Source organism: Anabas testudineus, chromosome 23, assembly GCF_900324465.2.
Source record: "Anabas testudineus chromosome 23, fAnaTes1.2, whole genome shotgun sequence".
In the NCBI taxonomy this organism is placed as follows: domain Eukaryota; kingdom Metazoa; phylum Chordata; class Actinopteri; order Anabantiformes; family Anabantidae; genus Anabas; species Anabas testudineus.
The window spans coordinates 12,890,605-12,911,662 of record NC_046631.1 but is presented as its reverse complement, the minus strand read 5'-3'; the positions used below and the strand labels follow the sequence as shown (position 1 = coordinate 12,911,662).

The 21,058-nt window shown below is 39.1% G+C and overlaps 1 protein-coding gene across 1 annotated transcript in view; it reads left to right on the top strand.

Moving 5' to 3' along the window:
- LOC113163618 (ankyrin repeat and BTB/POZ domain-containing protein BTBD11-A) overlaps positions 1-21,058 on the top strand; it is a 126,499-nt gene that overhangs the window by 91,600 nt on the left and 13,841 nt on the right. Inside the window, exons 3-6 of the mRNA XM_026362372.1 lie at positions 9,363-9,570; positions 15,426-15,578; positions 16,634-16,799; positions 19,148-19,237. Of these exons, the coding sequence (XP_026218157.1) occupies positions 9,363-9,570; positions 15,426-15,578; positions 16,634-16,799; positions 19,148-19,237 (617 nt within the window). The remainder of the gene's footprint in view (positions 1-9,362; positions 9,571-15,425; positions 15,579-16,633; positions 16,800-19,147; positions 19,238-21,058) is intronic.

Below are 21,058 nucleotides of genomic sequence, written 5' to 3'. Positions count from 1 at the left end.
GATTACTTTGTTTCTTGTTGATGTGTAAGGTCAGCAGCTTCAGTTTAAGTGTCTTGTCAATGTGGACATTCGATCATGCCGTTGCTATGTTGCCACATGCTCCAGGTGGTGCATTCTAATTAAAATATATTAAATGTGTTGCATTTCCAATGAGGCTGATGTGTGCGAGATACTGCACCAGCGTGCATAAGTGTTCAAGTGTGCGACACCTCTCCGGAGAGGTACCGCACACCCACAGGCAGATGTTCTTCATTAATAATTATTACACATCAGCCTGAGATATGAGAGCTGAGGAAAGTCGAGTCTGACTCCATCAGGACCTTGACTACTTGTGAGTTTAGTGGCTCAGGGACAAGCCGAGTTATCCGTGTTTGACATCTACTTTGCTCTCAAGTCCTGCTGCAGTAATACGGACATTACGCCATAGACTCAGTCTCAACAGCAGTGCTGCTGAGAGATAATGCAGACTTAGTAATTGAGTGTTTTGGAGGAGGAGGCTAATGGAAGTTTGGGGGTAATAAGGCGGTGAATTGAACAGACTGCTGTTCGTTCTCACCTCAGTGTTTCCACAAAAAAAAGAAACGACAGGACAGCTGTTTGGAGACAAATACCGGCAGCTGTCTGCAGCAGTGGTTTGATGAAAATAGCCGAATAGCTGTTGGTGTATTGACTAACCTGAGCGTCAAGGTGTATTATTCTCCAAATCCACACAGAACCAGTTGACATTGACTTCTAGAAAGATTTTTATGTAGCCAAACTTCACATACACTCTGCATAGAGGTCACAAGGTCACATTATTTTCCAATGTGACCTTGGAAAATAATGCCAAGGTCACATTAAGAGTTAAATTTAGGATTTGAAAACTTATTTAACATATATAAGAATAAGTTCATAAGCCTTTTCATATTGCTATTGCAGGATATTATTTTGATAGTGTCTTGACTGGACATGATTATGGTGCCAATTTTGTCTAATTTATGACAAGAGTGAAGGGACAGACTTAAATTTAGTAGATTTTCAAAGGGTTGAAATAAGAAAATCTGCCTGACAACAACTTTCTAAATATAACTTTTCATCTGTTAGCTTGATGCTCAATGCTGCAGATATTATACTTTACTTTACCTACACAGTTTAATTTAAAGTAAATAGGCTTAATGTACATGTACACAGAACTACACCAGATACCAGAGGACGTGACTTTGTTGGCTTCGTCTTTATTGGCACCATGATGTTCACTTTCCCAACACTTTGGTTTAAAATCTGCAACCAAATAAGTAATTGGTACATGCTAAACTTATAAAAAATCATACCTCAGCATTGCTGTTAACATACTAGCATGCAGATGTTACTGCAGATTTGTACTCACAGATGCCCTAGCAGGTGTGTTTTTAATCAGTACTTATTTACTCTACCCACACACTTTTCCCTGCATTACATTAGCTGGTGCTGCCATGCTCTGCACGCAAGCACAGAGATTTGTCTTCAGAAAATGTACATTTGATTTGATTTGTTGCTGTGTTTTAGTAAACAGCAGGGCTAGTAGTTTCCAGCTGTACTATAATTTGAAGCTTATCTAAAAAAAAAAGATTGGCACAGAACTTTCTAAGCCCATTTGATACAGTGAATAATCAGGTCCACATATAAGAAAGTTATTTATTACACACTGCAGCAGTCGTGCTGCAGTTGTGCTTCTGCAGTTCTTCACAGAAGCAGCATTAAAGTCCCTAAAAGAGCCATTAGACAGAGGAAAGTGGCATCCATTTAGGAGACTCCTCCTGTGAGTTGCAGAAAAGATGAGAACAAAAGAGATACCAAGTGTAATCTCCTGCTTCATTTCCACTACAGACTGGAAGTATCTAGGAAAACGAAGATAAGATGATGAGACAAAATGAAGCTGGGGGTCAAAAACCTCTTCAGGCTGAGAGAAGAGTCCCCTGTTTCATAAAAGTTGTTAATGAACAGATTTGTTCGAGGAATCCCTGGGACTTTTATAAATGAGCCGTCACGGCTTGTTTTAGAGCACTGGGCTTTTCTGATGTCATTTCATTGGTTTTGCTGACAGGCATCAGTCTAGGAGGGGACTGAGCCCTAATAGCATCCCCTAATAGATGTTGTTCTCCACAGCACCAGCACTGTTAGATATGATACAGAAATGATGCAGAGACGTGCACTTAACCTTCCTAAATAGAGATTTCATAATGCTTTGCAGCATATTGCATCATGGGACCTTCATCCATTATCTTTAGTGAATCGTTCCTCCAGGGAGCACTGGGAGTACTACAACCCTGCGTGTTTGACCCTTGCTGACACTGATAATGTTGCTGAATGCAAATATCTACAGGAAGAAGAATATAGAACAAATCTGCACTCCTGAAACTAAACAAACTTAGTCTTTTTATAATAATTTATAAATCAAAACTAAACATTTGAATGAATTATCCTGTGCCCCTTTCTCAGGACCCTGGGGTAAAACAGATGGGGAAACAGATGGTAACTTACCACTGTTGCAGTGTTGTACTGCAAGTGTTTGCCTCCAGATATACAGATAAAAACATTACATTTATTTATTTTTTTTGCTAAAGTTACAGTAACTACATGAGATTAATTTTGCAGACAAATACCCTCCTACTGTGAATGATTCAGCGGGTGTACTGACAAGCTTCACGACAAAACGATCCCTGTGGAGTCATTTATCAAAGTGATTTGTGGCTCCAGATTTAATGTTTGAGATGTTGAAGAAATCAAGATGGTGCCCTGCAAACTGTATAGAATATATAATGTATGTTATATATTTAAAATATATTTATTGACATGAAGAATCATCAGCACCACCTCTTTTAGCTCTAGCTGTGGAGCAGCAGACTTTGGTGTTAACACACTATCATATTATTAATTAATAAAACTTGGATATGGGGGGTTTTCTTACCTTTTATTACCTTACCTCTTATTTCAACTCACCTTTTAGTTTCTGCTTCAGTCATTCATGTGCACCATGTGAGTATTATTTGATATTTTCAGCAGTGGAGCCCTACTAGTGCTGCATTCATGTCTGGTGCTTCAAAATGAATGAATCATCGTGTATGATTCGTAGAAAGGCACTTTATTTGTTCTCTGCTGATTTTCCATGTTGCTATTTATTCGGTGTGTTACTATGAGTTCAGTCTCTAGAAAGACAGAATAGGAGATGGATCGGTGGTCCTCTCTCTGTTTCCCCTCTATAGAGGCTGCCCTCTAGTAGAAAGAACTAGAAAAACACACTTGGATATATTTTTACACTTTTGCTTCGTTCCTGTTTGGCTCGACGCCGGCTCACAGGTCGAGCAGCCCAGCGGGTAAACTCCCAGTACTCCAGATGGCCACTCAGCCTCTGATTGCATCGTAGCCAGGTTGTTATAAAAGTGTGACTTTGGATTATTAAACCACCAAGCTGAGAGCATTAAACATGTTTAACAAGCAGCTACTGTCAATGGATCCCTGTCTATTCAAACACAGAAGGTTATCACATGTTAAATGTGTCTGCTGGTGATTAATTTCCACTTGTACAGTGCTAGTAAAAGTATCTGCTCATTCTATGTTGATGATGACATGTCCTGTAATTGACTGTGATTAATAGTTGCCATGGAATTGCTAATGTGCCCCAGAGGCAGAGCTGTGAGCTGTGAGTCGGCCATATTACCAAGTGATGATTAAATGTCCTCAGTTCAACCCCGGGGAGCTATAGGCCGTGACAGTGTGTCAGAGGAGAGCGGAGGAATCTTCCATCTCAGTCGTCCATTAGAGAACACAACACCTGTCTTGCAGTGATAATCTCAGGTCACGTTTGATAAGAACTTGGCTCACCTTACTTTGCCTGCTTGAATTAGAGACCTACAGAAATATTCCAGGCTAAAGGTTGGTTTACTGTACATCCTTATTAATGAAAGGTGTCTGTAATCATTACTTTTATAATAACAATTGATTCATGGGTAACATCACTGAAGGTAAATTGGTAAATTGACTGCTTGCTCAGCATCAAACAGCAGACAGGCGAAGTAACTCAACACCGTGGAACATTTAGCAACGTATAAGCCAGATTCAGCAGAGACCTGCTGGAATAAAGTGAATATTGAATTTATATTCATCAGGTGGCCAGAGACACAAATCCAGTGCTAATGTTTCTCCATAACTGCTAGGCATGTTAATGAGCAACTGTTTGCTAACTCATTTTCTAGATTAATTCAAAATGTCAGTTTTATATCAACTATTTGTTTTGCCTGCAGACTGTGAGAGGACAAATGATCAGTTATTGCAGGTTTAAACTCGGTATATGACAAGTTTCTACTTGCAGCTACTGTTTGATCAAAGGAGGTTTTTTCTCATATGTCAGATATAGACTTTCATGTGGAGCATCTGGATGGGATAATTCACATTCAGAGCGATTATGTCCTAAATGATTACAACATTTAAATATGCTGCTCCCAAGCAGTTTGCGTTGAGTCTGTTATAAGTTAAAATTAAATCGATTGTGGCCGTGCATCTCATCAATCTCATTTTCAGAAAAAAGATGGATTCAGCCTTGCTCCCTCCCAGAAGGGCTTCCATGCTGAGTCGCTGCAGGAGATAAGTCCTGAATTTGCTCCCTGAACACTACCAGAAGTCCCATTATTAATTTCCTCAGTTTTCTTGTTGATTGTGCACTAAGCAGAGGAGGAAAAAGTTAGAAAAAATAAGAATAAATACAAAACAAAGAGTGAAAAACAGCCTTAATGAGTGGGATGCTAATGCATAATGGAAAATAATGTGTGTTTGATGTAAAAAATATAATTTGTGTGGACACTGTACAAACACTGACTTAGAATTTATCAAACTAAAATAAGAAAATAAGGATCTTTACACTGACTCTGTCCAGAAACATCTAAACTTAACGATGGCTGAATATTTTCACCATACACTGACAGGACAACGTGTGGTGTAGATTGAAGGAGGAGTACATAATGAAGTGATGGCACAGTACTAAAAGCTTAAGAAGAATTTAAATGCTGTAACACAAAATTCTGCATAATTTAATGCAATATGTTGCATAATTATGCAGCAAGACAGAAACATCTGAGTGCTTTGTTCTGCTGATGCACAAGCATTTTACAGTAATATGATGCATACCAACATAGTTTAGGTTTTGTCTTTATATACGGAATTTAAAGAAGAACTGATCACAGTTAAATTACTCTCCATCAAAGTAAACGAACTGTTCCATGTAAATGAACTCAAATCACATTCCCTGCAGCTTCTCACTGTTCAAACATAATTACATTGTGCTTTATTGTACCTGTTGAACAGAAGACAATTATAGATCAGAAAGTACATACTGTGAAGTGAATTACATTATGAAAGAAGTCTTAACTTGAGTACAGAAACCTTAATCGGGTCCTTTAAACTGACATTACTATCAGAGAAAACAAGTGACGTTGGCTTTAGCTGTTGAGGTATTAGCACACACAGTGAAGAGTGCACTTCAGGTGAAACAGCTTCGTTAGCCTGCACACGTCAGTACCAGGAGGTCACCTTTTGTTTTTAATGAAAATTTCTGAGTTATGTTTGAGTCACAGGTGAAAAGGTTTTATCTTTAATAACTGGTTAGCTGGAAATGATGAGTAATGTGACAACAGTCGATCCTTATAAGAGGTTAATTATTAAGTGGATATTAGTATTTGTACGTAAGAATGCTGCAACACTAAACTCTGCACAAGTAGATGAAGTGACAAGTAGACAAGTGAGTTAGATGTGTTGTAGGTGCTGCCGTATGATCGAGTTTCACCACCTTTCTCTGGAAGAAAGGAGCAAAGTTTTGTGGTGTAATGAATGAGTCCTTCCAAATTGAGAAGGATTTGGCGAGGAGAAAGGAAGACACTAAGCTGTCCCCTATGATTAATTCAAATGAGACGAAGCATGAACCCCATAGGAGCCTTGTTTAGATAATTAAAGCAAATGAGCAAATGTTGTCCTGCTGACAAAATCAAAGTCACAAAAACAATTAATGGAGGCAAAGAAAGCTGGATTATTGGCCCTGGTGATGTGTTTAACCCAGAGGAACAGCAGTGGTTTTGCTGTTTGCATGGCGACTGCCTCAAATGTTTGTTGGGTAAGAAAAAAGAAATCACTGTGGTCCATTATTTATGGATGTGGCGTCTTTTTAGAGTTTGATTTTTTTCTCTCAGAAAACAAAAAAACCCAGAGGAGCATTTCTTATAATTTGTCTGTTGCTCATATTGTTTCTCACTGAGCTCCGTGTTTTATAATGTAAATGCATAATTCAGTCCTCATCTTTGATCTTTATTAATATCTCACTTATTGCAATGTTCAGCTCAGTAGTGCACTATTTAAACATGCAGTGAGGAGCTTGTTAGGAAGTACCTGGAGTAGGACAAACATTCTGCAAGCTGCAGAGTGGAAGTGCAGTCAGATCATGCACCAGCCTGTGTGCCTATACAGCTAAATTACTGTATTAATGATGATTTAAATGTAGTTCAAGTGAAACAATAAAATTCAAACACAACTTGGCACAATTCAGAGTTAAATGTAAAACGGTAAATATCAGTAGGAAACATGATGCTCAGAACAGTTCCAGCTCCAAGCGCTTCTAAATATGTGTTGTATTATAAAATTTACAGATGCAGCCATTTTTCTTGGGTGGGTTCACCCAAAATATCTTTTCCTTTTGTTTCTAACCTTAAACAAACAGTGTTAAACTGGATTAATAGTTGTGTGTTAAGGGATCTCTGCATAGCCATAGAGCCTACAGGCTGAATAATAGAAATTAACTCGATGCAACCCGTCAACAGTCAGTGGTTCAGATCAGGTTTGTACAGTAATGGAGAAATCAGGTCTGTAAACATCAGGTTAAACAGGCTTAATGGAATGTAGTTGTATTAATTAAACATAGACTGTTTGAATACCAGCTTCCTCTGTAGTCTTAATTTAAAGTTCTTTTTCTTTTCTGATGGAAAAACACTGCACAGACTCGGCCACAGACATTAACTCAGTGCTGTTGTTTACGTGCTAATACTTATGGCCCTCAGGAGCAATAAACAACAAATGGAGAAAACATTTACTGTGAACTCATTCTACATTACATTTAACTATAGTGCATAAACATTAAGGACAAATCTGTGTCAACATAGAGAAATAAAGACAGCATTTGATAAGATGGATTCATTAAGTTGAGCCACTTTATGCACTGACAGGTGGTTAATCCATAATAACACATCACCATGTAGAGTTGATGATGAGGTAACTGAACCTGTCAAATAAATGTAGTGAAGTAGAAAGAGTAGTGGAGTACTTTAGTACTTAAGTACTTAGTGCGCTCTCTGCAATCACCGCTCTTAATCAGAGTAAATTAAAGAAGGTAAACACGACGACTGAGTGGCATTAGGCAAAATAGAAGCTACTGGGATTCTAACTCTAATCGTAGTCACTACATCGCCAAGTAAATGAAAGAATATTCATAGAGTTAATGTGAGGAACATCATTAAAGCACAGTGGTACGACACATCTGTGCAGCGACCGGGCTCTCATTAAACCGTTGCATTAAGCGTGCAGTGAATGCAGCTTTAGCTCCTCAGCTGTAATGATGAGATGAATTGTAACTGTAATGCAAACTGAGAGCAAGTCCAGTCATGATGTCTGCACCTCACTCCTTCCACTAAGTGATACATAATCATGTTTTCCTAGCACCATGACAGTATGAGCACATATTCAATCAGTTCAACACGATCGTTCATTAATGGTTTTAAATTCCTTTTTTCATACGAGGGTCCTCAGCGGGAGTTGAAAACTGTGCTGTGAGCATCAAGCTCTGTTTACGTCTGACTGCCCGTGAACTCTGTCAGAGGCCTTTAGTCTGACAGATGGAGAACCTTGGGCTCAGACTCACCATGTCATTCTGTCTAAGGAACGAGGTTTCAAGGCAGCCAACTTTTCTCAGACTGGGTATTTTTGGAACAAACAATCAAACAAGATCAAGAGAGTGAATGTGTGTGTGTGTGTTTACTGTTGCAGTGCAGCTCAGACACATATTGTTTTATTCAAATGTAACTCATGAATCCGCTCGCTGTGAATTCAAGCAGTGGTGGAGTCTGTTTTCCAAGTGTCAAACTCTGTGTCCATATTCCTCTAGAAGCCCCAAACCCCCTGTGCTCCAGTACACCGGGTAAATAATTAGATCGATAAGGGTATCCATTTTCCTGAGAAATCGACCCCGCAGGCTCACACTGAAGTATTTTCCTCCCAGAGCGCCATCATTATTCTTAAGTACATCATTAATGACCTAAATGATAAAGTGCTGTAAAGTTGCCAAAATCTTAAATCAGAGAATTATGACTTTCCAAATGTCAACACTCGAATATCTACCTCTGATCTACAGCAGTGTTGAACACTGAGCTTTGAAATTCAAACTCCTCCTATGTTCAAACCTATCAGAATTGTAAAACTGATTCTAACTTTCATTTATTCTGCTCCTGCTGCGCCCAGACACAGCTGGAAGTCGGTGAATACTAGAAGTAGTGGACTGTATTTCTTAAAGGCGATAGTAAATAATGTTAAAAAGGTTTAGTTAATCTCTTTGGCTGTGTGTCTTTACCCTTAATGCAGTAGTTTGGGGCTTAAACTTAACACTTTATCCAAAATTAAGGCCCAACAAACTATTCCTTTAAATCAAAAGGTTTTGGGAGATGTTTTTATTTGGTTCTAGTGGAGACATTGCCCATTGTGCACATCTGTCTAAGCTAAACAGCTGACAGACAATCCTCATGTTTTGTCACTTGTGATAAAACTGGATGAGCTCGAAGAGTAAGACCCATGTTCTAGAAATTAAAACTGTCCTTTAATCTGACTACATGAGGCCACAACACGTTCTCCATTAATTTGACATTCATCACACACACATGCTCAGTGGCACATTTCCCTGAGTGGTCACATAAGTGCAGGGTGCAGGAGAGAAAAATAGATAACATGGAAAAATAACATAAAATGGGATAGAATAAGAGCTCACACTTCTAAGTGATTTACTGAGAGAGACACTGTGTCATAAGATTTCATTTCAAGGCAGCAATTTCCTACTCAGTAAGGATTGTGTGGGCATATGTGTATGACTAAATGTACGGTGAATCACAGGGTGTCATCGCAGAAGTGCTGAGAGTACTCATGTGTCAAAGGAGTGGTGTAGGAAATGTATTTGTGCTCCCAGAGTAAAGCGTAGGACTTTGTTATAGAGCCTAGATTTTTCTTGAGAATGTTATTATTTCATCTTTAATGAATTTCTATTCACGTCTTCCAGTATCTCTATCATATGCTGTGCTGTTCTCATATATAAAAATATCTTCCAGGTGATTTGGTATCCAGGGCCATGCACCACCTGCAACCTCTGCACATCAAGAACCCCAGCAATGGGACTCCGGTCCACCAGAAGACCAACACCACAGTGCACTGGGAGCCTGAAGCTCTCTATACTCTGTGTTACTTCATGCACTGCCCACAAATGGAATGGGAGAACCCCAATGTTGAGCCCTCCAAAGTCACCTTACAAACTGAGAGGTGAGTCCAACAAATCTTTCTGAACTCAGTTGTGGTACAAACCAGTACAGCTTATAAAATTTGATCACCTATATTTTTAATCTTTGTAATCTGCACTCCCACTGGAACATCACCTACAAATGATTTAGTTTGTCTTGTTGCAGCACCGCTCCAGTTCTGCTGCATGGAGACTTGAGAGAGGGAAGCCATGGGGTTTTGGCAGGTTAATAGGTATTTGCTTCAAACCAACAACGAAGTGTGCACAGAAGATAAAACTTTAGCAATTTGAGAACTTTATTAGAAGTTTTTTTCTCACAGAGCTGTGTAAAAATAAGCTTAGTGGCTAAGGTCAGTCTTAGTCGATGACAAAAGCTGTGTCCTACTGTAAGTCTCTACTTTTATTCTTCAAAGGACGTGACTCAGGATTGGAGGGTCTAGATGTTCTGGCTTTGCAGGGACCAAAAGTACAGGGGCTTTGTTACCTCAAAGTAAAAAATGTCACTTTCAGTGAAAAGTTACCTTCAAACAGCCGACGTGAGAGGAAAATGCACAAGTTCCACAGTAAGAGGAGTATTATTCCTCCACAGCATTTGACAGACAACTGGGAAATATGTACAAACAGCAATGTTTAGTAAAAACCTGAGATGAATACTGTGTATACAGGTTAACAACAGTTGTTTAGCAATCATTATTGACTTTTAAAAGACTTAGTTTAAGTGATTAATCATTTGCAAATAGCTTAAAACATATCTTAAATGTAGTGGACTGTGTGTATGTCTTGTTTATTCAACATTCAACAAGATATTTATTACTTGGCTACAGATGGAGAAGCCTTTTAAATGGCACAGGCTACGTTTGGCGCTGGGAATTGAAGCCAAAAAAAAAAAAGTGATTTTGAGAAGATGTTTTTTTTCCAAATTCAAATTTGGCAATTTGCAAACTTGTTCTCTATGAAATATAGAAATCTCGTAAAGCTTCACATTAGGCAGTAAGATGACTTTTGCCTCTTGTGTAAGTCAAAATCCAATCCCAGAAAACGTCCATCACCCTTATTTCTGGTTGTCGTGCACACTGTAAAAGCTCTACCAATTCCACATGCACTCCATCTTGATTCATAGACATACATCCTTTGATACTGAAGCTGTCATTTAGTGGCACGACAGCCTCAATAACTATAATGGTTTTAAAGGTTAGCACAGACATTCCTGCTTTCTTGCACATGTTTTTCGCCGCACAAGCAATCCCACAAGATGCTTCATGGGCTGGCAGGTGCTGACACTTCTCCAGGCACTGAGTGGATTGATGGGAACCAAGGGGACTTCACTTGGATGGATGGATAGATGGATGGATAGACAGATATTCCAACATCTTTCCCCAACTAAGACGAGATAAAACTCCATCCTGACAACTCTGGGGAGCAGAAGGAATGTCAAGCAGAGTGACACTCCAGCAGCCTCTCGAGTCCCTGGGGAGAAAACTCTCTATTTAGCATTCTGCTGAAAGGTTTAAGACAAGTAGAAAGGGCCTGAATAATGCAGCGGGGAGAGGGGGAAACAGATAATGACTAAATGAGATCAAATAATCTTTTAAGGTTGTTTGGGAGGCTTCAGATGAACCTCTGCAAGGTGAGGGATGATCGAAGGGAATGACTTTTATACCCGAGCTGATAAATTAACCTTAGAAGAAGAACTGGTTTATCACTTCGATGCTTGAAGTCTAAAAAAAGATGAAAACTCCAGACGAAGTTAAATAATACCCGAGGTGCAGTAGATTGTGGTTCATGATAAATTCAGCACTTTGGCCCAGACCTTTACACCAAAGGAGGAATTGTCAAACCAGCAGCTGTGGATATAGGTTGTCGCTGCAGGCCTGCAGGTCTCTATGGATGGATAACATTACCTGGTGTTTTCATTCCACACTGGGCCTCCCTCTCTTTCAAACCTGGACTGGTAAATATGTCTTTTGGTAATGAGACATTAGTTAGGGCACAGTTGCTAGGGAAAGGGAGGACGTCTTATTAGTCATCCAGCTGCTAAACACCAGTGAACCTCGCTTTTTGTTCATGCCTGGCTGACTGTAGGTGTAAAGACAAGGAATGAGAAACTGATGCACAAAAAAATGTGTCTAGTCAAACTCACCGTGTCAATATCTAAAAGCTGCTGCCTTGATCAAACATGTGCTTACAGCAAATTTACAGAAGGACCAAACAGCTGCAGACACTGTAAACATGACGGTCCCAAATGGTTTCTCTCAGCTGGGTATGTTGAAATGTTTCTGTTCTTTTAAGAGGGAGAGATTATCGTTGCAGAGGGGTCACGAGGGAGAAAAAGCTCTAAAGGGACCTTTACTGATGGATTCATAATATAATTTAGCTCCGTCTGACATGAAATTAGTGCATTTAATGTAATGTTTAAAGCATTTGTAATGTGCAGAGACCACTTTGTGGTTGTAAAAGCCTTCGAGAAGAATAGTCTGTTTTATTATCAGCTAAACCAGGATACAGTGAGGGAGAGTTCAGTTTCTTATGCTGTAAAATAAGTACGGATCCTGAATCTTTAAGTACATAAAAAGTTAATACTCACAATGGCTGCACACAGATGGAACAGAAAGTCAATGACCTGGTTTAAGGGATAGATGCTGCAGTAAGTTCATATTAGCCACATCCCAAGGTTGTTCTGTTTGTCATTAGCTCTCTAATGTAGAGTAGAGAGAAGGAGCATTTTTATGAGGATAATTATAATGAATGAGTAGGATTGACTGAGGGCACACTGCCAGCAGAGGGACTCATGAAAATCATTTAGCTCTATGAACTTTATCCAGTCGAGGAAAACAATGAAGCATCATTTCTGTTTTATGACTCAGTGGTTTACAAAACACAGCCAAATTAAACAAGAGTGCAGCATCTGAAACAAACCCTGACGGCGAAGAGTAATCGATGACGCTGGTGTCGCACTCAACCTATTTTAGTTGTAGAGGATCTACAGCCGTAAGTCACTTCCTTTAATTTAGGCATCTTCGTCTCTATTTGATTGTTTTAGCAGGGAAGCGAACAGTACGCACAGGATGTTGTCTTTGTCTGGGCCAGAAAGTGGCACCATAGGAAACAGCTCTCTATACTGTTAGGTGGCGGTTGTCATTTCAAAAGAGAAAGCAGAAGAAGGAAAAGGACTTGGCAGCGTTTTCTGACCATTATCATCCAACTCTCATGTGTCACAGCCCGTCTATAGCTACTTCTAATTGAGAATATGTCTGAGAAGAAGTTGTAAATGTCACTGGAGTCAATTTTCTGTGCTAGAAATGCTAATTATTGCAGAATTGCTAATTATGAATTACTATTAATAGTTATTCTAAGTAGTGTACCTGTGTCCTGCAATAGTGGAGCTTTACAGAGCATGCAGAGGCTGATGAATAATACAGAAGTCAGATACTATTTGCATTAAATAAATACGAACAAAAAGTACCTCATTCATTTCTGGCATTTTACCAACATTTTGAAATCACAATTCTACAGAGTTATTTTGGATGATTTACACCAAAATAAGTTCCTCCTAAGATCCTCCTGTCATGTGCAACAACTTGTATTAGCTGTACCAAACCTAATTTAAAATGGTTCCAGTTTATCTTTAATTACTTTAATTACTATACCACACAACTTGTCAGGGAGTGTGAGAGAAAAACCTTTCTCTAAAAATGCTTCTCTCTTTTTTTAAGTAATCATAATAAGAAATTATTTCACAGTTCTTCTTCCTGACATTAGACTTTGTAAGAGACAGCTGAATAGGATAAAAGCATTATTACCAGCTTTTCTCTCTGGATCTTATTTCTGAGTTGTTCTAGGGTGAAGTTAATGGGACTGAACTGATTTCCGAGAGCACCAACAATGTGCAGAGCGCCTCATTCAGAAATATCATTCCAAGATAAAGTAGTCACCCTGCCCTTACCATAAATACCCGAGTAAGGTTTTTTCCCCCAGAGGTTTTTGGTGGAGGTTGGTGCTGATTTCTGGGAGATGTGTAATCCTATCCTCTGAGGATTAAATAAGTCGCTGTGCAGCAGAATGACGCACCAAATCATAATATAGTTTCAGGTTGGTTCATGTTGAATAAGTACAGATTCTGTTTAGATTCCCTTGGCACCTGCTGTTCTGTACCTACTATAGGTGTGCAGCAGTTTAAGTTTCCACAGTCTTGGGACACTTAATATTACTGCAATCCTCAATGTTCCTTCAGAACGGATAGAGTAACAGCTTATAAAAACATTAACGCTGGCTGAATGGTGCCAGAAGCGATTCCCAAATGTTGTGTCCTCCAAATTGACTGCAGCTTGCTTTACCTACTTAATGCACCTGTGTGTATCATTAAAGATGCTGACCAGGCTGTGATCACTTTGCTAAAGCCCTCTGCAAAACACATTTTTCAATTACATCTTATCAACTACTAAGCCACCACATCGCGCTCCGTATTTCACCACTGTGTGGAAGCTTGGTCTGAACGCTAGAGAGTCAATGTTATATGATGATTCTTGTTAAAAAAGGACCAATCTGGAGACATTAAAACCACTGGAGCTGGGGATGATGTTTCCAAGCAGCTAATGTTATCTTAATTTACACTTTAGCTACACGAGAAGCCTTCATTTGGCCAGTGCTGAATGAAATCAATGACCCATTGTTTAAAATCATCCTTTGTAGGTGTTTCCACAACATGACGTAATCTAATCGCCTGTGTGTTCCTGTCGGCATCAGTTAGGAGTTAGAAGAAGAGCATTCAAGAAACAGTTTAATGAAATTAGTTATTTACTTTCTTGCTGAGAGATAAAAAGATTACTGTCACTGTCATGTCTCTGCATGAAGAGCAATTCATTACAACTTATCACAAATTTAAAAGTGAAATTAGCTGTTCAGCACAGTTAGGGTCAAACTTACATCTGATTACAACAAAAAAATATTAAAGAGTTAAGATTTCTAGATTAATAACGTGTTGACATTGACACACAACTGAACTGCAACCACAGGTGAGCTTTTGTGGGAAATGACAAGATTCCATTTTCTATAAAGAAAAATAAATGAATAGGTTCTGAAACTGAGACTGAAGCCACGACACACACGTTCACAGTCTCAGATATTTCCTACACTGCCACAATTCAGCTTCAGGCTGAAGAGAGTAGCATGAGCATATATATATATATATATATATATATATATATATATATATATGCTCATGCTACTCTGTTCTATATATATATATATAGGGGGTTAAAAAGTCGACAGAATAACACAAATATATGCGAGAGCAAGAGAGATTAGGTGATTTATGTCATAGGAGCACACACACACACACACACAGACACACACACACACAGTCCTAGAAACAAATGGTGAAATATGAACATGTCATCCAGGCTGGACCCATTACTGATTTTGATTAAAGAAGGTAATAACAGCATTTAGGGAGGTTGCAGGATCTACAGTAGATCTCTGTGTTCTGGACTATCTGAGTTATAAATGATGAACGTTGATTTGGTGAAGCTGCGTTTTCACTTATCAGTAAGAGCATCTTTAATTAGAAAGTTTGCATCTACCACATTCTTTATCAAATTATTATTAGAGCAATCTGAGCATTATGAAACCCAGCAATTTGTTTTACATGATTAGGGAACATTATTAGTTTGCAAATTTCATTTTGTCCCAAAAATCATCAGACATATTGATGTAGTCTGTAACATAATGATATATGTGTAACGGATATTTGCAATGGATATAAATAAAGTGAACGAGGTTTAACATATTTATTTTTCTATTTAAAATTATATTTGATTTGTTAAAATTTGATATTTCTTCTTACAACATACACTAAAACTTTGTTGGTTTCCCCCTGCAGGCCGTTCCTGGTACTGCCTCCGCTGATGGAGTGGATCCGGGTGGCGGTTGCCCACACTGAGCATCGACGAAGCTTCTCTGTGGACAGCGATGATGTGAGGCAGGCGGCAAGGCTGCTGCTCCCTGGTGTGGACTGTGAGCCACGACAAATAAAGTAAGAATAGGATAAATATTAAAAAACAAACCTCAGTGAGAAAACGTTTAAAGCATCAGGTACAGATCCGATGAGATTGATTAAAATAAGCACAGCAAAAATAAACTTTTCTGGTTTTATAAATATGTGTCTTCAGTAAAATGCCACTTTCTTGGCACTGACTAACATGAGTCACATCACTACGACAGCAGGACACATAATGAATCTGTCTCATTAAGGATATTCTGATGTGCTAAACACAAATGTGACTAATAAGAAGAGTCACACCTTAGTTCAAGAGTCTAATAAGTGTTGTTAGTTACATCTGTCCTCGTTCTGCTGTGACAGGTCAAAGTGCATGCAGCCATGCACCATCATTAAGCCTCATCCTAATCATTTCATCTAACTACATTTGTCCAATACTGCAAAACGTTCCAATCTACTGACATCCCCATCAGCCTAATTTGATGTTAGCGTTGTTGTCATGCTGATGTTTGAGTCACTCCTCCTTGTTCAACTGCACCTGAACCCCCATCACCTCAATACACACCACAATACTCGTGACACAGCAGCTCAGTTGAACTGTCACCATGTTGTGTCAGAGTCAGTAGTTAAAAATTAAATTTCAAATACTTGCAGAGAAATAATAAATCAAACAGTGAGAGCTGTGAATTGGCAATTAACACCTCTTTACATATGTCAGATCTAATTGTCAGGCAATGTTGGACAAGCATCAGGAAAACGCTCCTTAGTGACCTTGTGAAAACTTCCTCTGTGACAGCTGCTCGCAGCTTGGATTAGGAGGCTTTCCAGGAGACATGAATGAGTAATAATGAGTCATAGCAGAAGCTCTTACCTGGAGAACTGCTACTTTAGGAAACTGAGAAATTAGAGCAAAGAAAATGATATGCTGGCAAATACGAGTTGTGGACTGACAAACAGCTCAATACCTAACACAGAGCTGCAGTTGATTTAAAATACCAAGTGTTTAAATTGTGAGAAGCAGATTTCAAAATCCATTTCAGAGATAAGCTCGCTCCTAATCACAGTAATGGATCTATCATTTCCATCTGCAGAGCAGAGGATTGTTTCTGTGCCACAAGAAAGCTGGATGCAGCCTCCACGGAGGCCAAGTTTCTGCAGGACCTGGGCTTCAGGATGCTCAACTGCGGCCGGACGGACCTGGTCAAGCAGGCCGTGAACCTCCTGGGGCCCGATGGCATCAACAGCATGAGTGAACAGGTTCGGCTCTTGACACACACACTCCCACATGTACAGCAGACGCTGCATTAGCATCACACACCTACACAGGAATAGTGGAGAGTTAAAACACAATGAATTCAGAATTTCTAACAAGTATTACCTGGCAAACTGTTCACACACATGCTGGGCACAGGCTGCTCCCTGTGAGTAATGCAAAGTGAAAATTATTTTACTGTGACACGAGAAAATGTTGGATTCTTTCTGTCTGTGCATATAAAGATGTTTATAGCAATACTTCTGCTTGAATATGTTTCATCTTACACAAACTAACTGAGCGTTAGCGATGGACTGAGGTGTTTAACGACTGTAGCTTAGATTATCAGTGAAGCTGAAGTAAAACTTCTCCTGGACGGAGCTCTGGTGGTTTTTGTTTGACCAGCAGTTCAATATCTCAGCCTTACTCCTTCCAATGTTATTTGAGAATCTCTACCTTCCCCAGCTACTGGAGATTTAGATTAGTGGAGGGTTATTCTTTGTACTGCTAAGTGGAAGCCAATAGTGCTATCGGGTTTTTTCCATGGCTATAAAGCTGCGTCCAGTTAAGAACAGTTTAGAAACTATTGACAGTTCTCCACTGAGATGCTTCAAAATGTCCAGAGCTGAAGGATTTTCGATTGTGCAAAGACCATTTTGAATATTTGATTTAATAAAAAGGAACAGGTTCATCCTCAGTTCCCACGACATCATTCAGGTGAATTAGCTTTCATTATTTGCAGTATAACAAAAGTTATTGACACTTTTCCACATCTCTTCTCACATAAATAACAAACCGTGGTGGCGTACAGGCTTTTATTTCCTTGTAAAACCAGGTAAATGGTGCAGGGGGCCAGACAAGTGTTACAGGAGCAATAAAGTCAAATGTGCAGTGTGTCATCAGAGCTGAGAGGCATTTGAACTCATCACCATGATCATCAGGGTCCACCGTCTATTGCCCTTTAGCTGTCTGCTGATTAAGTAGATCGGTGTCCAGGAAATATTTAAGAATGAATCACTACAAAGGGAGATCAGTCTTCAGCATAAAGTGCTTTGGTGTGTTATGAGCAGGTCATAAAAATCCTTTGTTGAACCTAATGGCTCATATCAGACATATGACTGAAGTTTTTTATGGAAGCTTGCCAAATACAATAAAATGTGCTTCCCTTTAGTCAAGATCGTCTGATAAACGTGATAAAGAACTCGCTGCCTGGTTTATAATAAAGTTCTTGTTATTTTTCTCTCTGCAATAACACTTCAGTGAGGCTTCACCCTGCAGCTCGGTGCATAATGTGTGTGGGCGTGTCAGGCTCTGGAGTGCTCGGTGCATATGGTGGCATGTGGAGATATACGGAAAGATTTAATGTTAGGAGTTTCACTGGCCACCCACCTGAGCTGTCGCTCTCGCTGGTTATTTTGAGGCAGTTATGATTATGTCTGGAAAATTAGAACCTGCTGGAAAGCAACTGCTGGAAATTGATAAGGAGCAAATGGGCACTGAGTTGTATGTAGGTATGAACTCTGAGGAAAAACCTCAATCTTTACACATAAGGCTGATTAGTAACCAGCAGTGAACTTACAAAATGCACATGTGGCATTTCAGAAGTTCCTAATGAGAAAACAGGGATTTAAAGAACATCACGTAAAGAGAGGCTTGGAGACCAAATGATTTTATGTTGGTTTCTATAGAACTAACAAGCACAGCTGTCGTCGAGCTTCTTATAGAACTTTTAATAGTCTCTTAAGGGCTTTGCATTCACAGCAGAATTAGCAACTATATTTAAAATAAATAAGAATCTGCCTTAGTGAAGTGAATTCAGGGCTGCTTGAGTGCTCAACAGCACATTTTAAGACCTTTGGAGTAGCACTTAACCTGATGATGAACACATAAAGGCGTTCTTCACATAGAGTCATAGGATTCAGAACAAGTCTATGAGCCACAGAGTTTCCAGTTCACATAACCTGAATGTGTTGGACTGAGCAGCTGGAGCACATGCATTAGATCTTAACTCAAAATCTACTGGTTCTAAAGCTGTAATCCAAACCATCAAGCTCTGTATCTCCGAAAGACTACACAGTCCCACGTAAATTCACTAGCATCTTTGTAGTGAGCATGACAAGCTGTGGAGGGTTGGCCGATTAGATCCTGCATGCTGTATATAATAAATCAGATTATCACTGTTTATGTGAGTGACTTTTTAAAATGCGTTTAATAAGCTGTTAAATGGAAATGTTTTCTATAACAGTGGTTTACGAATACATCATATTCAGTATGTTTTGTCTGATTCATGTACAGTACATGTAGTTAAGTATTTCATCACACTGTTAACCGCCCTCTTTCCGCCCTCCCGCAGGGTATGACCCCTCTCATGTACGCCTGTGTTCGTGGTGATGAGGCCATGGTCCAGATGCTGCTCGACGCCGGAGCCGACATCAACAGCGAGGTCAGTGCCGACTGTCAAACGCAGCCACGTCACATTAGCCTCACGTTTTCGTTGTCGTCCAAAATGTTCATTTACATGTGTTTGTGTGTACCAGTGATGCTGCTTTCTCCCTCCTCTCAGTCCTCATTGTCTCACCTGCTCTCAGCGTGTTCTCTGTTCTCCTGGCAGCTCATTACATGAAGTGCACTGATAAGCAATAAACGAGGATCATTTGCACACTAACAATGATAGTTTTACCCTGCACTGATATACAATAATAATCCACTGATAGTCCTTCAGCGCAGGCAGTGGCTTCATATTTTACTCTGCACAACCCAGCAGCAGTTTGCTTTATACCATACCAGTAATACATTCCTGTTGTACGAGTGTGTGCACTTAGTGTAACTTGCTCCCAAAGAACTCTACATGTAGCATGAACATCTGTGCATTTATTTATTGTGTTGAACTAGTAGTGCTAAAAGTACAAGTGAAGCTGTGCTGCTATGAATCCCGCTTTAGCCTCCTCAGTGTCTCCTGTTTGTGTGTGTGTGTGTGTGTGTGTGTGCAGCTGCTTCAATTAGAAATATACACCAGTAGCATTGCTTCATGGCTTCACGCTCTCCACCATAGTGACCCCAGTGTTGATTGTCGTGGTGGCTCCAGTGGTTTAGTGGCTGTATTTAGTGCAGGTGTGCTGACTCAAAAGCAAAGCACCAGCTCTAGAAATCACCCAGATACATATTAAAGGTTCAGTTCATCCATATTAGAAAATACACATTTGTTGAAGAGTTTTGTTTCAGTGTGTCCCAGTTTTGACAGAATTTATCTGCTATTGCACCAAGATGAATTATGTTTAAATCTCTTTAAATCAGCATCGATGTCCTGGTTGATTAGGGAAGAACAAAATATTATATATCTACATATGTTTAGTTTTTTAGGGATTGTGATTGGAATAAGAATCATTACATAATAAACAAATGAAAAAAGTTGAAACTCTTATAAAACAAATATTACAGTTTACATAGTTACACAAGGGGGAGGACTAACAGCTCAAAAGTTGCACCCCTGAATATCAGTGACTTAAAATAAACAAATAAGTGATTTTAATTGGTTAATCTATCCAAATATTTCCTGCCACTTAGCTTGGCCAAGGTCACAAAAATTAGTTAATTACTGTGTATTACTGGTAATTATTGTTGAATATGGCTGTGAAGCACTTACAGAAATGTGAGTTTTAATATAAATAAGCGACCCCTGTCCATAATAAGCATTTATTCCAATCAAGAAACAAGTCAAGAATTTCAAAAATATATAAAATAATATAAAAGTAAATTGAGTTTGTTGTTAATACATGTGGACGATTTCAGTTTCTGCTGGTGAGTGAATTTGTAAATCCAAGTTACTCCTACCTACATTGCTAAATAAACCTACAAGCAAGTTGGAAATATGTCTTTTTGTTTGGGTGAACTGAGCCTTTAAGTAAATAAAAGATGAGGACATACACTGAATCCCACAGTGAAAACATTTGTTAAAATACTCCTGAGATTTCCTGTGTGAACGTGTAATTGTCAGTGATCCCCTCGGTTTTCTGGTGAAAACGTGTGATATTATAAAGTCATTAATAATTTACCGTGAACACATAAGAACTAACATTCCCACTGTTGCTTAGCATCAGCACTCAAATGAAATGTGACATTATATTAAACGTCTGTTTAAAAGCAGCTTCCTCCACGCGACATTTGGAAATCATTTCTCTAATTTGCTCTGTGATAAAGCCACTTTTTAAAATTACAAACACAGTCATTTAATTTTACTCTAACGGCTGCTTTGTGTACGAGTCAG